General features: G+C 47.1%; 1 protein-coding gene across 3 annotated transcripts in view; it reads left to right on the top strand.

Annotated features, from left to right (window-relative positions):
- Positions 1 to 26,161, top strand: part of KCNAB1 (potassium voltage-gated channel subfamily A regulatory beta subunit 1) — a 245,173-nt gene that overhangs the window by 189,589 nt on the left and 29,423 nt on the right. For all 3 annotated transcript variants that reach the window (XM_075937758.2, XM_006123474.5, XM_006123476.5), the window contains 2 exons: positions 38 to 81; positions 6,743 to 6,829. In XM_075937758.2, coding sequence (XP_075793873.2) covers positions 38 to 81; positions 6,743 to 6,829 — 131 coding nt within the window. The remainder of the gene's footprint in view (positions 1 to 37; positions 82 to 6,742; positions 6,830 to 26,161) is intronic.

Below are 26,161 nucleotides of genomic sequence, written 5' to 3'. Positions count from 1 at the left end.
CACGCTGATTGTCACATTACCTGTTATATCTTTGCAGAGCTGAAACAGAAAGGGGGCTTTCAAGAAAACACATTATTGAAGGTATGTACCGTCAGTGTGCCTTCTCCATTGCAAGAACCCATCTGGCTTAAGGAACATCTTGAATAAGGAGGGGAAGGGGAGAACAAAGATGAGATTCACTCCATCTTCCATGAAGCCAAAGTATTCAGGCTCAGCGCAGAGGGAGTGTGAGGATGAGGGGAGGTAAAACTCATGTCGCAACCTGGGCCAGTGTGCAGAGTTGCTTCTCCAACCATAGTTGCTTCTCCAACCATATGGAAAAGCAGCCATAGTCCCTCCATACTGATTGTCTTGTGCACTGGGACATTAAGGGGGTTACACAGCTGCTCCCCCTGTGCTGGCCTCCCCCAAATTGATTTTCCATGCTGGTTTCATCTCCTATACTGGGAGATTGGTTTGTGGTATGCTAAGGCTGCTCAGCCCCCCTATTGCAGCTGCTCAGCCAGCCAACCTGGTGGCTTAGGTGAAGAGGAGGGCCCCTTGCTGACCTGAATATGCCCGATCCTACTCTGTATAAAAATCTGTAGGAGTTCAATGGGATCAGCCCCTATATTTGCATTTGTGAAAACTGGCTGTTTTTTAAATTATCCTGTTGTCCCCTCTTGTTGGCTGTTTGCTGACTGGGGGGAAGGGGTTTTGATCATGTTAGAACAATTTCCTTTCATCTGATCAATTCAATGAAATTGTAAATTGGCTGGAAATAGAAAAACTGGATGGGAAGAATCTGTGCTTGTACAGGCCTCTTTACTAAAGGAAGGAGGGAAGTGTAAAGGTGAGAGGGAGAACTTGAGCTGGGCATGATGTGAATGCATAAATCAAAACAAAGAACTACTCTTGGTTTTGTGTATTTGAAAAAGTTGTAAGTGTTTAACTTTAAGGTCTGTGGCCAAGACTCTGGTTGGCCCATGCCAGCGTAGCTCCATTGAAGCTCTGGAGTTCTGCTTATTTACACCAGTTGAAGATCTGATCCATAATCTCCTTTGAACTCTTTCTTTTATCCTCCATTTTTCTTATCATTTGTTTCATTTCTCATTTGTGTATGCTTTCAATTTCTCCTCTGTATGTGGTATTTCACCTCCTTCTGAATGCCTCTGTTATCTTTGATTAATTTGTGTGTTTTCTTCTTTACCCATTTTTAATAAGCCAGAGGTTTGCTAGAATGAATTTATAACATTTTGGACAGGTATTTTATCTTTGAACATTTTCAGTTTTTTCTTTTATGCCAATTTCTTTCACTGCTCTCTCCCAGTTACATTTAACACAAAATGTGTTGTTGTCGTCTCAAAAAAAGTCCTTGCTAAAATTCTAATACTTAAATTCCCCTTATGACACACATATATATATCTACATTTGGCTTGCTGATAAAACATTGCTCAATATAGTATACTTATGGCCTGACACATTAGTTTTGCCTGTGTAACCCTATTTTGGCTCTTTTGTACATATATATTATGATGCAGTCCTTAATTATATGCTGACCTACTATTGTTTCTATAGGGCCCAGTTTCATTCAGACAGATTCTTGGCAGTCTCTGCTGTTGAATCTTTGTCTCAGCTAAACATCAGACCACACAATTCTCATAGATATAAACCCTTCTCTCACTCTCATCCCAGCTCAGAGCCAAATAAATTCACCAAAGACTATATCCATCTCTAAGCTGTCCCTCCTGCTCTCCCAGTGCATGGGATTGCAGGGCAGGGAAAACAATACTACAGCTAGAAGCAGAGTTGGAATGGCCATTGGCTTTTCCCCCTCTCCGCCTAAAAGTGGGGGGCAGCTCAGCCCTCCTCTTTCAGCCAGTACAGGAGGGCGTCTTACCATTAGCAGCACAACACCAACCTGAGATATTTTGAATCAGAAGGGGCAAGACATCCATGGCGTACATCCTGGGAAACCCAGGCCAGCCTAACGCCAACCTCACCACCTTTTGAGTTTCTCTGGGTGGTGGGTAACCTAAGAAGCTGGAGCCAGCAGCTGATCTATCTGACACAGTTTTTTGTCTGTAACGTACATATAGAACAGAGAAGAAAATCCAGACTCAGTTCTATCTTATGGAGTGTCAGCAATCTCAGCTGCAAATGTGACTGGTGAAATTGAACCTGGAATCTCTGGAGCTTAGTGCATAAGCCTCTACTGCATGAGCTAAAAGCCAGCTGGCAGTCAGCTAAGGCTATAGAGCAGACTATTATTCTCTCTCTAAGTGGCCTCAGTGCCACTAGATGAGACAATGCACCACACCCAGAAGTTGTGTGGGTTATATAAACTTCATATAGGGAGATTGTAGCTTCTTGGAAAGTTTTATGATTTTGTCTAAAATTTGACATATTAAGAATTCTTGAAGCAATATCGGAAGCGCTTTGATTGAAAACCCATGTACAGATCATAAAAAGAAAAGCAATAAGTTAGTAAAAAGAAAGAAAATGGATGAAGACAGTGAATGAATTAATACCCATGGTTCAGTAAGATGCAAAACATGGAGAGAGGAGGGGGTAGCATTGCTCTGAGTCACCTGAGAAAAGGAATATTGGAGGGTAATGTAGAAAAGGAGCTGAAATGGGAAATAGACCAATTGGATTTGGTCTGCTTATGGGACTGGAGCATAAGAGTAGATTAAATGGACCATAGAAGTGAAAAGTTTAAAATCAGCCCCTAAATTTAAATGACCAGAATTATGTGGCCAGGTTCTGGCATTCCTTAGATACGCGCTCATGTCTGTACAGAACTTTGCTCAACGGGCAACCCAGTTTGCTGCTCTGTGCTGCTGAAGTATAAATGCTTAATAATAATATTGGTATTGGACAAATTGGTTTTGGACAAATACTTGGGCAATACACATTTATGGGTGCTGAGGCAGGTTGAACTTTCTGCATATTTGCCTTTTGAGATCATCACGTACCTCTAAGGATCATATTGTGCCAGACAAGCTCAGCCCCGTGTTAAACTCAGTGAGTCTTCTTGTCACCCCTGGTAAGTTTATGGCAAGATAGTACTTCAGAGGTACACTTTTGTTTATAGAGTTTGACATTTGAAATTAAGCAGGGACAACATAGAAGAGTTTGGCTGCTTAACAATACATACCAAAAACTGCTGATCATATTTTAGCACACAACACATAGTGTTCTTGTGCTTTAGAGTAAACAGACAGGTGTATAATATACAATACACATTCCATTCACAGGAGAAGACAAAAGCAAATCAAATAACTAGCAGAGATGGCTAGACTTAAACTCCGCTGAGTAGTTCATGGCCACGGGAGGATAGTACAATGGGAACACTTTCCTTGAATGCTGAGACACTCCCAGTTCAGCTTGGTCCTTCACCTCTGCAAGTTTTTTCAGGGAATGGTGCTATGGCTTGGGCCCCACATTTCTGTATTTCCAAGAGCACAGAGCTGCTATTGTGTTTGGTGCCTTCATGGAAGGCAGGAAGGAAGGCTCTTTTTCCATTACAGCAAGATAGAATTTGCCCCATATCTGTGTTCATAAACCACACAAAGGGATTTCCACCCACCTGCTTCTTGTGGCTATTTGACCCGTTTCTGTCTTCTGGTTTAAAGGAGTTTGTATGATATGTTCTTTATACTACTACAAAATTATGTGCTATATGTCAGTCTGCTTATTCTGAAGCTAAACCCCCCATGCACTGTGTGCTGAAATAAAATCTTTCTGATTCCCGCAGAGCAATGTTTGGTGTGCATCATTACACAACCATGCTCTTCGCTACGATACTGTCCTTTTTAAATTTCAATAGCAAACTCCATGTGAAAAAATACCCCTTGAATAGATATTGTTTAACAATAATTGAATTTACAAGCATGATGAAAAATGAAATGCTGTATATTGAGTTATGAATCTTGGAGATGATTAGTCTTGCTGCTCACGTATAAAATAAAACATAATTGTGGCTGGTAGCAATTGCAAAAGATATTGAAATGCATGTCCCATTCTTCTAGGTGTATTGACATTTGATCCAAAACATTGCTAGTGTTAAAAAATAAATCAAGTTTGAAAAAAGTTCAGAACTACAAATATTAATTATGCATAGCTATAATATATTATGCTATAGGGATGGGCTCAAGCCTCAACATCTGGATCTGCAATGCCCCATCACTTGAGTACACTGGTTCTAGGGTTTGTTTTGGCTTCTTATGCACAGCACAAATAACAAATTGTGAGAAAGAAATGTGAAGCAGTAGTTGTGGCAAATAACATGTGAACAGCCTGGAAGCGGGAATATGTTTGTGTGCACTATTCTTCCACTATGCCTGTTTGCAGATAGCTAATGAGCAGGAAAAAAAAAGCCAAATACACTTAATGAACTGTTCACTGCAAACATTTTGCCTTGTTCCAGTTAAGATACTGATCACTTTAGAAGCAAAAGAGAGAGAGAAAGGAAAAGGGCCTCTTACCTTCATGCAGAATTAAAATTAACAAAGAGGAGAGCTCCCAGGAGCACACAGTTCAAATTCTCTTTGAACATTGTAGAGCTGTGCATTCCATGATACATATCTCAGCAATAGATACTGGTAGTTCTATTTTAATTAGAGGTACAATGTGCCTGTGAGGGGTGTCACGAACAGAGGGTTTTATCTATGAAGCATGACAAGAAGACTTCACTGTACAGTTACCTGAGAGATTTCTAAAACATTTTCAAACAAGACAAGGCTGTGATTCATAGCACAGGGGTACAGTTTACTCAGGTAATTACAAAAATGATCATTCACTTGTTATAACTAATTTAAATGAGCTAGATTCACCATTAAAATATAGAATTCTAATTATCTGGAAATGTATATTTTCTCTCTGTTCAGGATCATTATTGTAATCATGTCATTAATAAACACACATGAACTTTTGTTTATAGCTGGCGTTGCTCTGATTTACACCATCTGCAGATTTAGCCCTCTGGAAATAAGCCAGCTGGCATCAACTGAGGTTCTAATCTTCTTTGGGAGGGCAAGGGTCAGGATTAAACAATTTAAAATAAATTTAGCATTACAGTACACTGTTGGGGAGCTCTCAGACATATTACATATTTATCTCACTGCTACGAAAACACCACATAGAACCTTGAATTCCTGTAGCATGATCAAACAGTAGATCTCAATGCACTTACGTGTATATAATGAATTAAGCCTCCCAGCACTGTGGTGAAGTGAGTAAGCATTATCGTTACTAGCATTACTGTTGTGACGATAGACGTACACTCAGGTCAGCCTGGTTTGGCCGGGGCTCAGGGCAGGGCTCAGTGCCTCCCCAGCAACTGGCTAGCGGGTTTGGTGGCAAGGTTGGGTGGGCAAGCAGGAGACATGAGGGACAGGCGTGGGAGAGGGCAGGGCAGGGAATGGGAAGACCTGGGGGCACCAGCTTGGGGGGCCAATGGAGGGACAGGCAGAGCATGGCGGGTAGGGACTTAGAGCCAGTCCCACCACTCACAGCATCTCCTACTTTGTCCCTGGGCCTGATGTGCTTCTTGGAGAAGTTATCATGTTGCGGCAGCAGCTGCTCAATGTACTGTAAGGTGCTGCCTCCTATGCCCCCACTTGCTGGACAGGCTGCTCCCAGGGTTCAGGAGCAGTGTGGGGCCTTGGCCCATGAGCCGCCCACCCCAGTGAGCACAGGTCTGTATGTTACCACTGTCACTGCCATCTCCCTGCTGGCCCCAAGCCCCTGCTAATGGCAGCCTGAGGGGAGAGTCCCTGGCTGCGCCCGGGCCATCTGCCACTGCTCCCGCTTCCACCACAGGGCAGGGTTCCCCTCAACTCCTCATTTCTCACTCATTCTGGCATTTTCTAGAAACTTCTCAGGTCTTCCAGTGTATTCGCAAATGTTCTCTGAGACAGATGGCATGATGGACACCTCTCCTTTTATAATAGTTTAGATTTATAGTCCCATTTTATAGATGAGGAAATTGAGATGCAGAAAGTGACTTTGGCCTAACATATAATAAATCTGTAGGAGTCAGGAATGGAACCTACCTCTTCTGGTTCCCAGGAGTAAATGGCCATAAGCCCTTGCTCTCCCTCCTTATGTAGCCTGTCTATCTGGGCAACATTATGAGTTAAGTGTGGTGCAGTTTGCTGGGTAACTTTTGCAGTCCTTTATTCTAGAAGGATACATTCTGCCTAACTTGGTAGAGGTGACATTTGAAGGAGTCTGTTTGGAATATTATTTTTTCAGGGTTGTATTAGTCTTGGTAATCATAAATATATAATAGCATGTCATGATTCCTCTCCCTTGGGTTTTCATTTTTGGAAAGCCCCTGGAGTGACAAGGCTTAATTATATGGAACTGTACCAATGCAATGTGCCATGGGGTGACGAAAAAATACTCTCTGTCAGGATTTTGATTAGATTAACTTTGAAACAACATCAGTGCTCTGAACTCTGTCCCTGGAGGCTGCCAATTGACAGGCTCACCAGGATGGTGTCTTTTCCAATCCAAATATGTGTGTAATTTAAAAAAAAATCCTGTGGAGGGCTATGAATTCTACATGAAGCCAAACTTTGATTATTTTTTTTTAATGTGGTTGAGCAGACATGAGACCTCATTGTCCACTTCCAGTGTACATTTTAGGATAGTCCAATACTGTGATATGTCGGAACTTTCACCTCTTTTGTGATGTGTTACAAAGACCATTCTGACTATTTCTGATGCTGTATTTTCTTCTTGCTGCTCCTAGGATTAAAGGCTTCTCTCCAGAGACTGCAGCTGGAGTATGTGGATGTTGTCTTTGCAAATCGACCAGACAATAATACCCCCATGGAAGGTTAGTGAGAGCTTTAATAAAATATTTTAATGTTATTGATTCTGAATGAAAGGCTTAAACCAATCATGGTGAAAAATGAAAATCTATTTACTAAATATTCAGAAGAGGTGGATTAAATATAAAACATCCCACGCTTGAGACCTTCGAGTCCTTAAAATTTACACTTACCCTAAATACAATCAGATTTTTTTTAAAGGAAAGTAGTGATGATTTTTGTTATATCTCTGAGGTGGCTTTAATGTTGTTGATGATTTTCCCATGTTTATGCCCTTTTTTATTTTTATCAAATGCATCTGAAATGAATTTGTTTGTGAGGCTTGTACCAAACTTCTTTAAGCCTAAAATGAAATCTACCTGTCCCTTCCTATGATGTAATAAATCTTCTGCCCAGTGGATGTTTTCAGGATGTGCCTGTGATACTAAGTTTAAAATGATTTCTTGAGGTGCCCATTTTTGGGCCAGTTTGTTAATACCTCATTGCCATTGGTGAGAATTAATTCCCATTGACATTAGTGGCACAACTTGAGCCAGTACCTGCTCGCCAGTGGAAATACGGGGTCCAGTACTTGGCCTACAGAAAGGGAATGCTGCATAGTTCAATGCCATAGTTTATTCTTATTTTAAAACAAGATCAGTTAGATTGCATTTTTTCTGGGCAGTGGTCAGCTGAAATTCTTCTATTGTCTTCTGCTCATATAGAATGATAGAACGCTAGAACTGGAAAAGACCTTGAGAAGTCATCAAGTCCAGTCCCCTGCCCTCACAGCAGAACCAAGCACTATCTAGATCATCCCTGGTAGATGTCTCTCTAACTTGCTCTTAAATATCTTCAATTATGGAGATTCCACAAACCTCCCTAGGCAATTTATTCCAATGTTTAACCACCCACACAGGAAGTTTTTCCTAATGTCCAACTTAAACCTCCCTTGCTGCAATTTAATCCCATTACTTCTTGTCCTCTCATCAGAGGCCCAGAAGAACAATTTTTCTCTTGATTTCTTGTAACACCCTTCATAGGTGTGCACAGCACATTTCATTAGGGTGAGCACTCAAAGAATGTTTTTTAAATGTACTCTTTGACCCCCATTAGCTATGCCTCTGGGGGTAATACTTTTGGGGCAATATGGACACATGACCAGAAATAAAAGGTGTCATGTGAAACCCTCCCCCAAGGCCTTTTTCCACCATCCTCTTACCAATGAGGATTAGTTTGGCCATCACCAACCCCCCCCCCCCATGCAACTATCCTGCAATCCCTTTAACCCAATGTGTGTGACATTAACTTGGGGGGTGGAGAGGCTGGGGGAAGTGTCTCCTCTAAGAGTTTCCTCCCATGAGCACAATACATTTTGTGTTGTGCACCAGTACTGAATTTGTGGCTTGTTTGGATGTGCCACTGTGGCACCCAAGTTATTAATAAGTATCTTAGGGTATGTCTATGCTACAGCACTAATTCGAACTAACTTAGTTCGAATTAGTTAATTCGAACTCAGCTAATTCGAATTAGCGCATCTAGACTTAAAAACTAGTTCGAATTAGCATTTTGCTAATTCGAACTAGCATGTCCACACTGAGTGGACCCTGAACCGAGGTTAAGGATGGCCGGAAGCAGTGCCGGCAGGGCATCAGATTAGGGTCTGCTGTGTGGGTGCTGGCAGGCTTGCACCAGGCATGGGCACTGTAGCCAGCCCGTGCCCCTTTAAGGGCACCGGGGCCGGGAGGGGGGCAGAAGAGTTTCCCTGGTTTGGCCCAGAGTGGCCACCAGGGCAAGCTGGGAAGGGCTAGCCACCCACTAGTTCGAATTAAGTGACTACACAGCCCTTAATTTGAACTAGTTAATTCGAACTAGGTGTTAGTCCTCGTAGAATGAGGTTTACCTAGTTCGAATTAAGCGCTCCGCTAGTTAGAATTAAGTTTGAACTAGCGGTTTGCATGTGTAGCACCTATGAAAGTTAATTCGAACTAACGGCTGTTAGTTCGAATTAACTTTGTAGTGTAGACATACCCATATAAACCTCTACCCTTTCCCTCTGCTGCCATATCTCCTCCTCTTGCTCCATCAGCTCCCCCAGTACCTGCTGCCCCCACCCAACTCCTCACCAACCTCTGCTGTCCTGACTCCTGCCCTTCTCACTGCCCTCAGCCTTCCTGAGACCTGCCCCCCTCCACCAGCCCTTCTCTCCCCCCTGTCCCCACTCCTCCAGTAGCCCCACTCTGATCATGTGAGCTACCCCTCCCCATCCCCTCTCCTAACACCTCCCACTACACACCTGCCCTGCCTCTCTCCACTGGTGCTGGTCCCTCCCCTGCAAGTGTCTGCCTTTCTGCTTCACTCGCAGAATCTCCTGGCACCTGCATCTTCCCTTACCCCTGCACCCTCCTGGTGCCTCCCCCTTCCCTTACTGCCGCTGCCCCCTTTGCCCTCTTTCCCTGATGCCCGCCCCCTCACCACCCTCTGCCCCCATTCCCCTCATTCCCCTGTGCCCTCACACATGCCTTGCTCCATCCCTGCCTACCTCATGCCCACCCCTTCTTTCAAGCCTTCTCCCGGCACCTCCCCTTCTCCCCTCTAGCCCCCCAAAGCCCTTCCCCTCTCCTCTCCTAGCATCATCCTGTCCCCCCTCTCTTTCCTCATTGTCTCCACTTGGCCCCCTGGCATTTGTCTCTCTCCTCTACTCTGTCCCTTTGTGCCTTCTCCTTTCTTCTCCTGACCTGTCCCCTCCCCTCAGCACAAGCCCCTTCCTCTCTGACCCTTTCTCCCTAGTTTTCCCCCCCTCCTCCAGCAGCCGCCAGCTGGTCTGTAAGAGTTCTAGGGTCGCCCTGACTATCACCCTTCTGGTGCTCCCCCTACTCTGTCTCAGGTTTCTCAGCTCCCTTTTGGGTCACAAACCCCCACCTCGCAGTCTCTGGTTCCCAGAGTTCCGGCAGTCTCCCCATCATTTGGTGCCTGCACTGGGTCCGACTTATAGGGTTGCCAGGTATCCAGTTTTCTACCGGACAGTCCGGTTTTTGGGCCTTCTGTCTGGTAAAAAAAATCCAGAAAATACCAGACACGTGCAATGTCTGGTTTTCCCGCTGGGCGCCAGACTGAAGCCTGGCGGTGGTGGGGGGAATGATTGGAAGGTGGGGTGCAATCGGCACTGGGAGCTTCTAGTGGGGGGAGGGCTGGCCAGGAGGAAGGGGGGGCGGGAAGCAGAGCTGGCGGGGGGTCAGGGGCCGCAGGAATGGCCAGGAGGAAGGAGGTGCAGGAAGGGAGGTTGAGGAACGCGGGGTTCACAGGGAGGAAGAGGGGGGCTGGGAGGAAGGGGGGATGGGAAGCAGCTCTGGGGGGGCAGGGGCCAGCCGCGTTGCCCCCAACTTCCCTCCCCCCCCCTCCGGACCAGCTGCATTGCACCCGACCTCCCCCTCCCCTCCCCTGGCCAGCCTCATTGCCCCAGGCCAGCCGCGCTGCCCCCGGCCCCAAGCCCCCCCACACCAAGCCCAGCCGTGCTGCTCCCGAGCCCAGCTGCACTGCCTCTGGCTCCGAGCCCAGCCATGCTGCCCCTGACCCTGAGATCCCCAGGCCCAGCCATGCTGCTCCCACCCCTGCCCCCGGGCCCCCCCGCCCCGAGCCCAGCTGCGCTGCCCCCAACTCCGGGCCACCCCTCCCCGAGCCTAGCTGTGCTGCTCCCCCCACACTCCAGCTGTGCTGCTCCCGAGCCGAGCCAACCCCTGGCCTAGCCGTGCTGCTCCCATCCCCTGCCCAGGGACAGGCACACCCCCGCCTTCCCACCGGGGGTTTAAACTTACCTCGTTTGCTGGGGATGCAGGGTGACGATTCTGCTCCCTGCCGCCTGTTTCCGTGGGGTCCTAAGACCCGCTGGTTTTAGCCACGCATGCGTGGTAAACCCTGCACAGCGTCCGTTCCCCTGTGCACCAGGGCGCGGCCCTTTGAACTTTAGGGTGTGCCTGGGCACACCCGGCACACTCCATGCACACGCCTATGACACCCTTTCAGACTCTTGAAAACTGCTATGATGTCTTGCTATCATATAGGATATGATCATGCTCCCATTGAAATAATTTGGAAAATTTCTATTGATTTTTATAGTATAGGATCAGGTTCAATAGATAAACGTTTCTCAGGCTGATCAGCAGTTTTAGCCTGAATTAGTAGATAGTATGCTCTGGAATTACTAAATACAGGTTGGACCTCTCTGGTCCAGCACCTTCGGGACCTGACAGGTTCCAAACAAAGGAGTTTGCCAGACCAGGGGAGGTCAGGGATCTCACAGGGGTGCCATCCCTGGGGTAACCAAGTTGGCCAGGCTGCGCTCCTGGTTCCCAGCCCCTTTGGCTGCCAGGCTGGCTGCGCTGCACTCCTGCCCCCAGCAGCTGCAGGGCTGGCTGGACTCTGCTCCCAGTGGCTGCCAGGCTGTGTTTCCAGCCCCAGGCTGTCAGAGCTCCGCTCCTGGCGACTGCTGGACTGTGCTCCCAGCCCCTGGGGCTGCTGGGCTGGCTCGGCTCCACTCTCCTGCCAGACCCCAGCAACTGGGGCTATGTCTACACTACAGAGGGGTTTTTTTCCAGAAAAATGGCCATTTTTCCAAAAACACTTCACTTACGTCCACACTGCAAACACATTCTTTCAAAAGAAATCAAAAGAACAGAGGGGTTTTTCTGACATTAGTAAACCTCTTTCTATGAGGAAGAAACCTTTTTCCAAAAGCGTTCTTTAAGAAAAAGGCGTGTGTGGATGTGGAAGAGGGAGTTCTTTCGAAAGAAAAGGAAAGAGGAAAAGGCCCTGGTGGCCACTCCGTCCATAGTAATCACAGCTTAAATGCGAGATAGCGTCCATTCAGTTTGGAGCAATCTTTCGAAAAAGCAGATGGCTTTTTCAATGTGCTTTGGCAGTGTGGACGTGCTCTTTCAAAAGAAGTTTTTTCAGAAGATCTCTTCTGGAAAAGCTCCTTCTGAAAGAAGCCTGCAGTCTAGACATAGCTTGAAGGCCGAACTCTGCTGCCAGCACCCACTCAACAGCCAGACTTGCTAGCCAACAACCTCTGGGCTCTCTGGTCCAGCAACATCCATGGTCCTGTCAAACTGCAAATGTTGGTGGACCAGAGGGTCCTGAACCAGAGAGGTTCAACCTGTAGTATGATCTGGAATGCAACACTTAGTACATGGGAGGCATCATGGAAATCCTTTAAACCTAGAATCAATTATATTTTTTATTATTATTCTTGGGTTGGAGCTATAAAGTTGTGACCAAATTCCTGCTACTGCAGAGCGGCCACAAAAAATAAATGGAGGTTGGTAGAAAATCAAGATTAGGGTATGGCCTTTCTAGGCCTTGTCCAGACTAGACTTTTGAGGTGTTGTTTTAGGTAACACCTGTTAACAAACATCTTTTTAAAGTGTGGTGTGTACAAGGCACCCTCTCTTCAATGCTAGGGAAAGTCTCAGCTTTGACTTGACAAGCGTAGCATGTGTAGGGCCATGTATTTCAAGCTAGCATAGCCCTACATAGGTTCCATTTTAGAATATTATCCCATTAGAACTATAAACTTAATTAAAAACAAACCAACCAACCTTGCAGTCTGGTAAAATAATTACGTTAAACAGCCCGCAAATTTTGCAATCATTGTCTAAAGTGTTAGCTTGAAATCCAGAGGTTTTAATGTCCATTTATAAATTAAGATAAGCTCCAGTTTGAACTCTGGATGGATTACATTTGCGTTACACTGACTGACAACTCCCTGCAGCTAGACGTTTAGGAAGCTCGCCTGAGATTTTAAGATGAGAGGAGATTTACTAATAGGTGATAAGGTCAAAGAATATGACAGGTTGTATCTTGGAGGGAGAAATAACCTTTTTGCTCAGTCAGTTGTAATATAATATAAAACAGTGTGGAGAGTATTTTATGTGTAAGCATGTTATGGCTGCCCTTACTTATGGCCTTCATGTTTTTTATTGAGCAGCAGCAGAAGAAACCACAAGGGATCTTCTAAGTCACTCTTGGTTTTGGGTATGTTTTAGAAAGTGTCTGGGCCTAGAGTAGAAAAGAACCTGCTCTTCTAAGAACAGTTTACCTACCAACCAATGTTGCCTGCGTTGGAGCACAAAGAATTCTTGGGAAGTAAATTCTCAAGTTGTAAAAATGACAAGCCAGAAACCTGATTCTAAGGGTTTATTGTTTGGCATAGACACAGGGATTGTCTTTTTGTTATGTATTTACAAAGCATCTACCTCAGTATGGTCCTGGATTTCTGGATTCCACACCAATGCAAATAATAAATACGGTAATAATGAAACATTCCATGGCCTATTTATCCAAACAAAACTAAGCAACTCAACTAAAATTTTGAATATTTGCAATGAATGAGCTACCGACAAAAAATTCAGCAAGTAATTCTGAATAATTATTGAATTTGAGAAAGTCATAAGTTATTTGGACAATAACATGCAAACAGGATGTTGGACAAGATAGTCACGATGGCTACGTCTACACTGGCCCCAAATTCCGGAAAAGGGATGCAAAGCAGGTAAGTCAGAATAGGGAAATCCACGGGGGATTTAAATATCCCCCGTGGATTTAAATAAACATGTCCGCCGCTTTTTTTCCGGCTTGGGGAAAAGCCGGAAAAAAGCGTCTAGACTGGCGCGATCCTCCGGAATAAAGCCCTTTTCCGGAGGATCTCTTACCTGAAAGTAGGAATAAGAGATCCTCCGGAAAAGGGCTTTATTCCGGAGGATCGCGCCAGTCTAGACGCTTTTTTCCGGCTTTTCCCCAAGCCGGAAAAAAAGCGGCGGACATGTTTATTTAAATCCACGGGGGATATTTAAATCCCCCGCGGATTTCCCTATTCTGACTTACCTGCTTTGCATCCCTTTTCCGGAATTTGGGGCCAGTGTAGACGTAGCCTATGAGTTTTTCATCTAACGCTGTAACAGATTGTAAAACCTCTGCTACCAAGCTGTAAATTAATTCATGCAACATCTTTGCAAGAGCAACCTTTGAGCATTTCATAGATTCCAAGACCAAAAGGGACCATTGTGATCATTTAGTCTGACTTCCTATATAATGCAGGATGTAGGACATCCCCAAAATAATTCCTGGGGCAGATCTTTTAGAAAAACAATCAATCTTGATTTAAAAATGTTCAGTGATAGAAAATCCAACACAAGCTTTGTTCCAGTGGATAATTACTCTCCCTTTTAAAAATATCATCCTTTATTTTCAGTTTAAGTTTGTCTATGTTCAACTTCCAGACTTGGATTTTTATTTTACCTTTCTTTGCTTTCTGGAGGGCCCATTATCTAAAATTTGTTCCCTAAGTATTCCTGTAATCCAGTCATGCCTTAACCTTCTTTTTGTTGTGCTAAATAGATTGACCACTTTGAATCTATCACTATAAGCAAGTTTTTTTAACCCTTTAATCATTCTTGTGAGGCTTCTCTGAACCCTCTCCTGTTTACGAACATTGGTATTCAATTGTGAGCACCAGAACTGGACTCAGTATTCCAGTAGTAGTTCCATCAAATCCCAGATACGGAGGTAAAATAACCTCTCTACTCCAATTTGAGATTCCCCTGTTTATACATCCCAGGATCACATTAATTCTTTTGGTCACAACATCACATTAGGAACTCATTCAGCTGCTTATCTACCATGATCCCCAATTTTTTTCAGGGTCACTGCTCCCCAGCCTGTAAATATGGCCTATATTTTTTGTTCTTAGAGGTACACATTTATATTTAGTGATATTAAAACATTCATGCATTAGTTTCCCTCAGTGAACAGGGTTAGTCTTTTCCTAGACAGATTATCACCTAACCAGGCCCACTGACCGGAGGGTGGTGCAGTGAGGGCAGTTCCCCCAAAACCTGAGACTCCTAGCTGCCACCACTGGTATTGTGACAACAGTGGTGTCAGGGGTGCACACAGGCTGTCAGCGCTTCTGCATCTACCTCACACCTGGCAAAAGAGACCAAAGGAGCTGCAGAATTTTGAATGCTGACACATGATCTTGAAGCTCCACTTCCCTAGTTATATTCTACCTCAGAAGATGAGCAGTGAGTGTTTACCAGAATTTTCCTTAGGCTGATTGTACCCCTTCAGCTTGGTTTAGTCTTTCCATGGTGGGGTAAACAGTGGTTGAAAACCAGAGAAGTCGAAGAGAAAAACAAATAAAATGATGCTCTTACAGTGGTCTCGCCATCCATTCTGACGGTGTCTCCGCCTTTCATGCCAGACTTCTCACCCTGATTATTCTTATGTTATCTGCATCCCCCAGTCTTGACTTTAAGAAATAGCACTTGGCTGTGGGGCCAGAATCTGATAAATGTGCAATCCCATGGGATTTCCAAACAAGATTTTCCTTTGGGATTTTACTCATCCTCTGTCCTTCCAGTTGGACTTAACCTTCACTGAAAACCAAAGGCTTCATGGTGGCCAGAATGTAGCTGGAAAGCTATTCTTCCTCCTGCCATACCTAAGAGAAAACAAACTCTTAAAAGAAAGAGAGCCATTCTTAATGTCACTTCATCCCTATCAGGCAAGACTACTCTGCATTTCTAATCTACTGTTCCATTGGCCCGTGTCTCTTTAAAAAGCATGAGTTACTTTCCAAATAAACCACTTAGGAGGTGACTGCCTGCCTCTAACCTGGACCTTTCCATTATTCTGCAGTGTCGCCAATGTCCTCTTACAATACAGACCCAAGTAAACTGACTTATCCAATGAGGACAGGCTCAGAGAAGAAGTTTCTAACCAGTTGTGTTATGTTCTTCAAGACCTGCATGTCCCAAGCCAAAATACCACTTAGCTGCAGCCCTCAGTGAATCCAAATTTATTTCATGGAATGCATTTGGTCAGTTTTTCATTGCTTTGCGTGGAGTGGAAGGAATTCCTTCATGAACTTAAAAATTCATTCTCTAGGGCTATATCTAAACTACATGCCTCTTTTGAAAGAGGAATGTAAATGAAGCCGCACAAAAATTCAAATGAAGCGCGGATTTACAAATCTCACGCTTCATTTGCGTAATTGTGTGAGCACTTTTTCAAAAAAGGGTTTTTCAAAAAAGAAACTGCAGTCTATATGGGGTTCTTTTGGGGGAAAAAAACCCTTTTTCGAAATAACCCATATACCTCATTTTTTCAGGAGTATGGGTTCTTTCGAAAAAGGGATTTTTTTCAAAAGAACCCCATCTAGATTCTGGTTTCTTTTTCGAAAAACCCTTTTTCAAAAAAGTGCTCATGCGATTATGCAAATGAAGTGCGAGATTTGTAAATCCATGCTTCATTTGAATTTTTGATCAGCTTCATTTAGTAGTTTAGACGTGCTCTTGGTGGATACATCTACACCATAGAGCAGATTAAAAAGGAAGGATTGCTAGCATAGTCTGCACTAGAATGTTGTCACAACCCTTTCTTTGACAGCTCTGACAGCTCTAATGATAGAAAAGTAAAAGATTCCACTGGAATAATTAAAGACAATCTGCAATATTAGCATCAGCATAATTATAATTCTTCTATAGCATTCTACAACCCTAGGGCATCAGGCAAGATTTCCAGAGGAGGGGGGCTTGAGGGAGGGATTTGACTATGAATGGTGTGATGTTTACTCTTTTCATGTACTTTTTTTAATGGTTCACCTAGTGAGCTGCTTCTATCTCACAGCATCTGTTGAACCATCTGTCAGTTCTGCAATATCTGGCATGCACAATACATGTTCAACTTCACGGGGGAAAAATAAACCTACATCATTCCTGATTCTTCCTCCTTATGTATTCATGTTTTCCCCAGTATTCTCAATGTTAGTAGCATAAGTAAATAAAATTATCCTTTGCTTACTTGCGTCCATAATACAAAGCACAGTGAAACCTTTGAAATAGAACTATCTAGTCATAGCAGAGAGAAAAAATTCTTTCTAGCATTGAAAGTCATATAGGATTCTAGTAAATAGCAGCATATGCAGCTAGAATTTAAAGGTAAAGGCATGCTAGTTTCTTAAGTCTGTATTTCAAAGTTCCATGTACATTCTTCAGTTACGGTTCTTTCTAACCAGTCTGTGTTTGTTCTTCAAGATCTGTGTGTCCCAATCCAAAATACCACTTAGCAGTTGCCCTCAGTGAATCCAGATTTATTTAATGGATTGCAGTTGTTTTCCTACAGTGCTGCTTAGGTTCCTGTGGAAAGTGGTTTATAGATTGTAAAAGAGTATGTATGAACCACCAAGCTGTGAGGTAAATTCAGTAATCTTAAGGCATATGTTGTTTACAGTACCAGTGGCCAAAATGTCAAGAACTTACATGTGAGTAAACAGCGTTATCCTGTTAATACTTTATGGGCAGGGCCAAAATGTAGGGAATTTTATCTGTCAATAAATGGTAAATAATAAATGCCTTACAGCTATTTAATTACTCCCTTAGCCTGCATTGCTTTGCAGCCCATCAAAAAAAAATCCAGAAATAGAACTCCAGGATACTGTTTTTGAACTAAGGGCAGATAAACTGGTTCAGGAATAAGTACCAACCTCCTGAATTAATAGTATAGAACTCAGCCTAAAAGCTGAGCTCTGGCGAGGGCTGGAGAGCTATCTGCATCAAGAGGAACTTCAGCCTGACCTCTCTGTCCTCTGTACAAGGCTTAATGTCCCGACAGATCTGACACTATTTCCTGACATGAGTCTCTCCCAGGCAAGTGTGGATTACTCACAAGCATGTGTTTGTGCAGGAGGTACAGGACTTATAACCAGGGAATTAGGTATTACCCCGACATCAGTAACAAACCAAACTCCATTAACAGAGTGAGAAGTGTCAGCTTGCTATACACAAACTAATCTCCAACAATGCAAACTGAGAAAATAAAGATTTGAATAGAGAAACAAGGGGAAAGGAAGGATTAAACTAAAACCACTGAGTAAGAGTTTGCTGAAGGAGGAGGAGCTGTTCCAGTGAGTGTCACAGGCGGCAAAAAGAAACTGAAGGGACTGACTGAAGCCCCTTATGCTGCACACTCATGCAATGGTATAAGAGGGCACTAGAACCAGCCGTATAAATAGCACTAAGGGAAAAATCTCAGGCAATTGTGCACACAGTGTACGCATACCTAACATGGAATGGACATGAGCAAGTATTCAAAGAAGAATCAACCAATATATGACTAAGAATCTTAAGAGAATTGATTTTAACTCAAGATTTCTGATTCTTCCTGCTTCCTATCAGCCTGGACATACTCCAGGAATGACCTCCTCCAGTATTTTGACAGTTCTGATTAAGGAAGAGGGTAGGAAAACCAAAGTTTTTTCCTCTGAACCCAATACCTCAGCACTGGGTGTTCCTCCCACTGTGAAAGTCTCTCAGCACCATCCTCCTTCACTGGTGCCAAACAAAAAACATAAACCGCAGCTAGCGAAGAGCTTCCCCACTGTGAAGAGACCCAAGCACAAGGTCCTCTGCCCCTGCTCCAAGGTTGGCACTGTCAACTCTACCTCATATGCAGGCTCTGCAGAGTCCAGTCCCAGACAATACCTCTGCACCAGAGGAGCAATATGGCACCAATGGGATCACAATACCATCTATTCTGGAGATGTCTGCAGTGGCCAGGAACCTGTTCAAGCTATCAGTACCGCCATTATCAGCAGTACAAAAGGTGGTAGTGACGTTGCTGGGGCAAGAGGGGGCAGAAAGAAGCATGTAGTCCTAGGCTTCTGTTCAATATCTGCCTCCTCAGTACCATCTAGAAACAGTTCCTGCTTGTGCCTACACAGGTCTTCCCACCTTGGCGCTGTTCCCTGGCACCCATGCGTACTGCCTCTCTGCTGTCTCCAGAAGGTGACCCACTGTCAGACTCAGAAGTGAGATCCTATTCCCACACAAGCAACCATTGCTAGTGTCTCCCCTAGCAGCACTACCAGTTGGTGAATCCAAGCACAGGGGGACTGTGGAGTACTTGGCTCTGTGGGCACAGGCCTATGCAGATGCAATGACCATTTAGGAGAGCATGGGGGATTCTACAACACAAGGGCCTTCTTCCAGACACTTGTACTCCATAGTCTCAGAAAGAAGATAGGACCTGTCCCTGTGACTGTCTCCCAACCTGGATTCCTAGACCAAGCCTGGTATCAAAGTTCAGGACCTAGCTATGTGGACGCAGTCAGTGCAGAAAGAGAAGAGGAGGACCCTATGTTATTACAGGCCTCTTTTCATCCCTAGATGAGGCAGCATCTGGCGTGTGTTTATCCTCCCCCTCACAGTGACTTTGCAGCTCACCAGGAGCAGTTGAAAAGAGTGGTTTTGAAACTTGGGCTAGAAATGGAGGTAGTCAAAGAATTCTCTCATGGCCTGGTCAATATTTTGATCATTGTGGGACATTTAAAAGTGACTCTGCCTCTCAATGAGGCCATTATAGGACTAGTTAAAGCCCTGTAGCAAACGTCATCCTCTGTGCCTCCTAATCACAAAAAGGGGCAAAAAGTATTTTGTTCCTGCTCAGTCTATGGCTACTTCTACTCCCAGGCCCTTTTAGGGTCCCTAGTGGTCTTAGTGGCCAATAAAAGGGACAGATAGGGTTAGCAAACCAAAGGATGCGAAGAGATTAGACCCTTTTCAGAAAAGTTTATTCTACAGGGTTCTACTCCCCTGCATCTCCAACCAACAGGCATTGCTGGGGAGAGACAGTTTTAATGTTTGGGAGTTGATGATGAAGTTGAAGGACTCTGTTCAGGAGTCAAGACAGGAGTTCTCCATGCTGGTGGACAAAGGGAAATCTATAGGCTACCTTGGATATGGCAGATTTGGCGAATATATTCATGGTGTCTGCACTGGTCATGTGCAGACACTGTTGTTTCCAGTCCACTGCTCTGCCAATATCCAGGACCTTCTATCTGAAGGCAATTCTCTATTCTCTGAACAAATTGGTATGAAGCTTGAAGGATTCTAGATCCATCCTCACGTCCCTGGGTCTCTCTGCCTGTTGTCCTCAATAAAACATTTCAGGCCTCAACAACCAATCCATGTATCAGTGCTGCTGCTGCATGTGGACCTGTTTAAGAAGCAAAAAGATTATAAACCCAGACAGCTGTTCCCACCTGCTTCAGCCTCAATACCAAGCCCTCATAGATACTTGGAAAGCTCCAAGCAGAACTTTTGAGGGCACTATACTAAAGATGTTAAGAGGTGAGTAATTCACTAATCGTGCAGTTGATAAAATTAGTCGATAAGAGAAGGCTTGCTAAGTCCCAGCTCACGTCAGGTCCGGGACTTACCCCCCTGCACCTCTGCAGTTTAAATGGAGTAGGAGAAGGGGACACAGGCAGCCTGGCTCTTGCTACATTTAAAATGCAAAGCTGCAGTGAGGGTAGCTCCCAGACCCGACGCAAGCCAGGACTGAGCTGGGGTTGCTCAGTCTTGGCTCATGCTGGGTCCAGCAACCCCTGTCTGCCAGGGAGGGGGGTTCCAGCAGGAAGCTGGGACCTCCCGTGGACAGGGGCTGCTGTTGGAGTAGCCTCTACCCACGGCAAGTCTGGGCCTTCCCCTGCTCCCCCACATAGAGGAAACAGTGTGGGGAACATCAGGCAGCACTATGGAGATGGTGCTGGGGGAACCAGCTTTTAAGGTGGCGCAAACGGCACCGGGCCTGAGCACCCCGGCGCCACAGCTGTACACGGCGCACCCGGCACCAGGCCTGGGCACCCCAGTTCCACTACTCCAGGCATCGCAACCGGCACCGAGCCTGAGCTCCTCAGTGCCGCAGTTATTGGCGATGCAGCCGACACCGGGCCTAGGCACCCCGGTGCCGCAAATGGCACACACAGCACCGAGCCTGAGCACCTCGGTGCCGCAAATGACGACGCAGACGGCACCGGGCTTGGGTACCCCGGTGCTGCAGGCACCATCGGAGTTCGCCGTGCACATGCGGGCAAACAGGAATCGATGGCCAAGTTTGCGCCGCACTCCTTGTTGGCTCCCCCTTGGCCGGAATCCGATTACTCTTTGGACTCGGACGCGGTGTCGGTGCGATCGGGGTCATCGGGAGCTTCTTCGACACACAGATCCAGAACCAGGCACCGAAGGGACCACAACCAGCAGAAGTGGCCCCCTCATCCGCAGTAGCCTTTTTGGACTCCCTGGGCCTATCATCAGTGGCAGGGACAACCACCACCATCTATGGGGTCGGAGGCTTCAGGGCACCGTTCCCGTCCCTCTGTGTCCCTGTCTAGGGCGCCCCCCTCCCCCCTTCTAGTGCCGCAACAAGATCCTGCGGCACCACAACCACCGGTGCTGGAGACAGGCCCTCCGGAAGCTCAGGCCACCCAACCGGCCCCGCAACTGGCCACGACAGCCCCCCTGTTGGTCCAGGAGTCGTCGTCGTCGTCCTCCCCCGATGAGGCACTGGCAGACCCAGCGCCCGGGCTACCATCAATGGATGCCAGAACACATCAGGACCTCCTGCGGCGCATGGCTTCCAACATGGCCGTTCCGGTTGAGCCCATAATTGAGGATACCGACCCAATGGCAGACATCCTCATCATCCCTGCGCGGTTCGCTCTACCGCTCAACAAAACGGTTTCAAAAATTACTAATGCCCTGTGGCAAATGCCAGCAACTCTGACTCCTACCCAAAAGGGGGTGGAAAGGCGTTATTTCGTCCCGCAGTCGGGTCATGAATTTCTTTACTCCCAACCCATCCCGAGATCATTGGTCGTATAGGCCGCGGCCCAAAAAGAAAGGTGCTCTGCAGCTCCGTATCGCTAACCAGCAGGCGATGCTGAGCAGGTACGCTTTCAACACCTGGCAGGCAGTCGAAAAATTTAGAGACCGACTCCCGATGGAGGACTGCCAGGAGTTTGCAGCTATGGCTTCCGAGGGTAAAGTCATTACACGAACTGCCCTCCAAGCGGCTTTGGACACCGTGGACTCGGCAGCCCGCACCATGGCGACGGGTGTCGTTATACGCCGTGGAGCATGGCTCCACGTCTCGGGGATCCCCTCGGACGTGCAGCATACCATCCAGAACTTGCCCTTTGAAGGGAAGGCTTTGTTCTCGGAGCACACAGATTCCAGGCTCCATACCCTAAAGGACACTAGGTCAACTTTGAAGTCCTTAGGCATACATATGCCAGCCACTCAGCGGCGACAACTTCTGTTTAGGGAGCAGGGTAGAGCGCAGCCCCAGGTCCCCCGTGGGGATTTCTGAAGGCGCTGCTCTCGGGCCTCCGGTGGAGGTTCCGGGGCGGCCGCGTACCCTCAAGGGCCTAGGGGTCGACGTCGTTGCCCCAGGTCAGATTCCCAGCGGGCAGGCCCCCACGGCCCTTCCAATCAGGGCAAGCCTCAATTTTGACATGGCGTTCGAGAGTCCTGTACCAGTCTGCCACCCTGGGCCCCCGTTCGGGGCCTGGCTTTCCCGTTTTGCCCAGGCATGGGCCCGAATAACATCAGATGCCTGGGTCCTGAACATTGTACATTCGGGCTATTCTATCCCATTCCGGGGCCCACCGCCTTCAAAACCCCCTACCCTGTACCTAATAAGGGACACCCCTCACGAACACATCCTGTTTCAGGAAGTGGGGGCACTCCTCGAAAAAGGAGCAATAGAAAGGGTTCCCCTGCATCTGCGAGGCAAGGGGTTTTACTCCCGTTATTTTGTTGTCCCAAAACGAAAAGGGGGAGTCTGTCCTATCCTGGACCTTCGGTTCTTAAACGAGGCGGTGGTAAAACACAAGTTCAGAATGGTGACTTTAGCCTCGGTCATCCCAGTGCTACAACTGGGAGACTGGTACGCGACTCTCGATTTAAAGGACGCCTATTTCTATGTGGCTATCAGGCCCGGTCACAGGAGGTTCCTCCGGTTTATGGTGGGCCGTTACCATTTTCAGTTTACGGTACTCCCCTTTGGGTTACGTACTGCGCCAAGGCTATTCACAAAAAGTATGGCTGTGGTTGCCACTTTTCTGCGCAATCGAGGGGTACACGTGTTCCCATATCTCGACAATTGGTTAATCCGAGGTCGCTCGTACGAACAGGTAGAAGCTCACGTATCACTCATAAGAGCTCTCTTCTTAAGGTTAGGGCTCTTGATAAATGTCGAGAAGTCATCCCTGACCCCCTCCTAGAGCATAGAATTTGTGGGAGCCCTCCTCGATGTGAAGGTGGCAAGAGCGTTTCTGCCCCACAGCAGGTTCCTCTCCATAGTGGAGCTGATCTTGGAACTATTCCGGTCCCCCATCACGACTCCTCGAGTCTGTTCCAGGCTACTGGGCCATATGGCGGCATGCTCTTACACAGTGCGACATGCCAGGATGAGGATGAGACCTCTGCAGGCGTGGTTGGCGAAGGCCTTCTGCCAGTCCAAGGGTCTATGGGACTCCATAGCATCAGTGCCCCCGGACATTCTGGACTCCCTACTCTGGTGGACCCAGGAATCCGTGGTGCGCAGCGGGGTTCCCTTCAATGCCCCTCCCCCCTCCCTGACTCTGGTCACCGATGCGTCCGACCTAGGATGGGGTGCACACCTCGGGTACCACTGAACTCAGGGCCTCTGGTCCCCTTCCGAACGGTCCCTGCACATCAACATCTGGGAACTGCGGGCGGTGAGGAGGGCCTGCGAAGCATTCCTGCCGAGGCTCTCCCACCGCTCCATACTGGTACGTATGGACAACACTGCCGCGGTTTTCTACCTCAACAAGCAGGGTGGGGCACGTTCGCCACCCCTATGCAAGGAGGCCCTGCGTCTATGGCATCTGTGTGTCATGCATGATATCATGCCTCAGATAGAGTACCTCCCCGGGTGCAAGAACCTACTTGCAGACACACTGAGCAGATCCTTTGGAGCCCACGAGTGGTCACTCAAGGACTCTGTCCTCAGCCAGGTTTTCCGCAGGTGGGGCTATCCCCACCTAGACCTGTTTGCCTCGGCACGCAATGCGAAATGCAGGAACTACTGTTCCTTGCTGGGGCTGGAGGAATATTCCCTGGGGGATGCCCTGACGACTGTGTGGCCAAAGGGCATTCTCTATGCCTTTCCCCCATTTCCACTAGTTTCCAGGGTTTTGACCAGAGCGAGAACTTTCAGGTCCTTGATCATCCTCATAGCCCCCAGGTGGCCCAGACAGTTCTGGTTCCCCATCCTGGTGGACATGCTGACCCAAGACCCCATAGCACTCCCTCCAGTTCGGGACCTGCTAACCCAGCCTTGGGACAGAGGAATAATGGTTCACCTGGATCTGCGGTCTCTCCACCTGACGGCCTGGTTTATCCGTGGTTGAACCAAGCAGAAAGGGAATGTTCTCGACAGGTACAGATGGTGCTCCTTAGCAGTAGGAAGCCCTCTACTAGACGGTTGTACGCTGCCAAGTGGCGGCGCTTCTCGTCTTGGGCGTCCCGGAGAGGAGTACAACTGTCCTCTGCCCCTATTCCAGCTATTCTCGACTATCTCTTTCAACTCCGTTCTTCGGGCCTGTCCTTTTCTTCTATTAAAGTCCATGTGGCATCTCTCTCTGCCTTCCATGTCGGTACGACAGGAGCCTCTCTTTTTTCTAACCAGGTGGTTAAAAGGTTTCTGACGGGTTTGGAGAAACTGTATCCCTTGGTGAGGGCTCCATACCCTGAATGGAACCTCAACCTAGTTCTGTCCCCTCCTTTCGAGCCTTTGGCTACCTGCTCACTGAAGCACCTTTCATTGAAGGTTGCTTTCATAGTAGCCATTACGTCTGCTAGAAGGGTATCAGAGGTAAGGGCGCTGACTATAGAGCCACCCTACCTTGTTTTTTCACGTGATAATGTGAGGCTACGGCCTCATCCAACCTTCCTCCTGAAGGTGGTTTCCCCCTTTCACCTATCCCAGGAGATTTATTTACCAGTGTTCTTCCCTAAACCTCACGCATCCCCTAAGGAGCGTGTTCTACACTCCCTGGATGCGTGCACCACGTCTTCTGGAGCGTTTTCCCTAGCGGTACCCGTAGCACCAGCGGGGCGCCCTCTGGAGTGGCGCCGCCATGGCGGGGCATAAGTACCCCTGCCGGCGCTGCCCCACCTCAGTTCCTTCTTGCCGGATATTCCAACGAAGGGGAGGTAGGGTGGGAATCGAATGGACATGAGCAACACATCTTGAAGAACAACAGTTACAGGTAAGTAACCATGGCAGTGCAGCTGCTTAATAAGCTTCACCCAGAGGCTTAGGGCTGCCAGACAAAGAGCTTCCTGGCTGCGGGAGGGGCATTTTTCCCTCAGCAGCAGAAGCTCCATGATAAGGATGGAGGATTGCCTCTCAGAGCTGATAGGGAGGGGACATAATGAGGAGGGAGGGAGGGAAGGAGTAAGTGGCTGGGGGGAAGTTGGAGGGGAGGGGAGTTTGGGGAGTCCCATCTCCTGGCTAAGTGGCTGGGAGAGGAGAGGATACATAGCTGCAGAAACCCAGAACTCTCCTCCAGCCTCCTGGCTGGGGAACAGACTGCATGGGGTAGGTGGGGAAAATAGAGGGTGGATGGGTGGGTGCTGGCGTTGCAGATGTGGGGGCAGAGAGTTTGTGGTGGGGGGTGGAAAAGATTGTTTGTGATATGCCCTCCTGTACTGAGTCCCAGCTGGGCTGCAGCTGCTGGGGTCTGCTATTCTGAGGCGCAGAATTCTACCAGGGCTGGGGCTGGGGAGGAGCAGGCTGTTTGGAGGGAGACAGATCCAGAGCAGAGAAGAGGTCTGAGAGAGTCTGCATTAGCAGATCTTACTCCAGGATCTGACTTTACTTGTATTGTTGTTTTTCTACTGTAAAGCATTTAGTCTGCTTTTATAGATAAGAATTCAGGCTTTAATGAAGGAATATTGGAGCCCATGAGATTTTCAGGGGGCCTGGACCATATATGTGGAAGTGCTTTGCCTCTGCCCCAGTTCTGCCTTCCTGAAGCCTCCAGATCAATTGAAGCCATGCTACCAAGAATTTCAATATCTGTAGCTGCCTGCATGAAAAGGGATGCTGTCCCGAAAAGAAAATACAGTGCAATGCCCAGGTGCTTAATATTCATGGAGCAGAGGTAGAAACTGTGTATCTGCCCTCCCAATGACTTGACCACTTCTCTCCCCTGCCAGCCTAATCTTCACCTCTTAATCCAGCACACAGTCAACCTGTGGAACTCCTTGCCAGAGGATATTGTGAAGACCAGGACTTTAACAGGGTTCAGAAAAGAACTAGATACATTCATGGAGGTTAGGTCCATCAATTCTTATTAGCAAGGATAGGTAGGAATAGTGTCCCCTAGCCTCTGTTAGTCAGAGGCTGGAAATGGATGACAGGAGAGGGATCACTTGATGATTCCCTATTCTGTTCACTCCCTCTGGGGCATTTGGCATTGGCCACTG

Source organism: Pelodiscus sinensis, chromosome 10, assembly GCF_052426305.1.
Source record: "Pelodiscus sinensis isolate ZL-2025 chromosome 10, ASM5242630v1, whole genome shotgun sequence".
NCBI lineage: Eukaryota > Metazoa > Chordata > Testudines > Trionychidae > Pelodiscus > Pelodiscus sinensis.
Note: the sequence above shows the minus strand (reverse complement) of the source record. Positions and strands in the feature narration are given on the sequence as shown.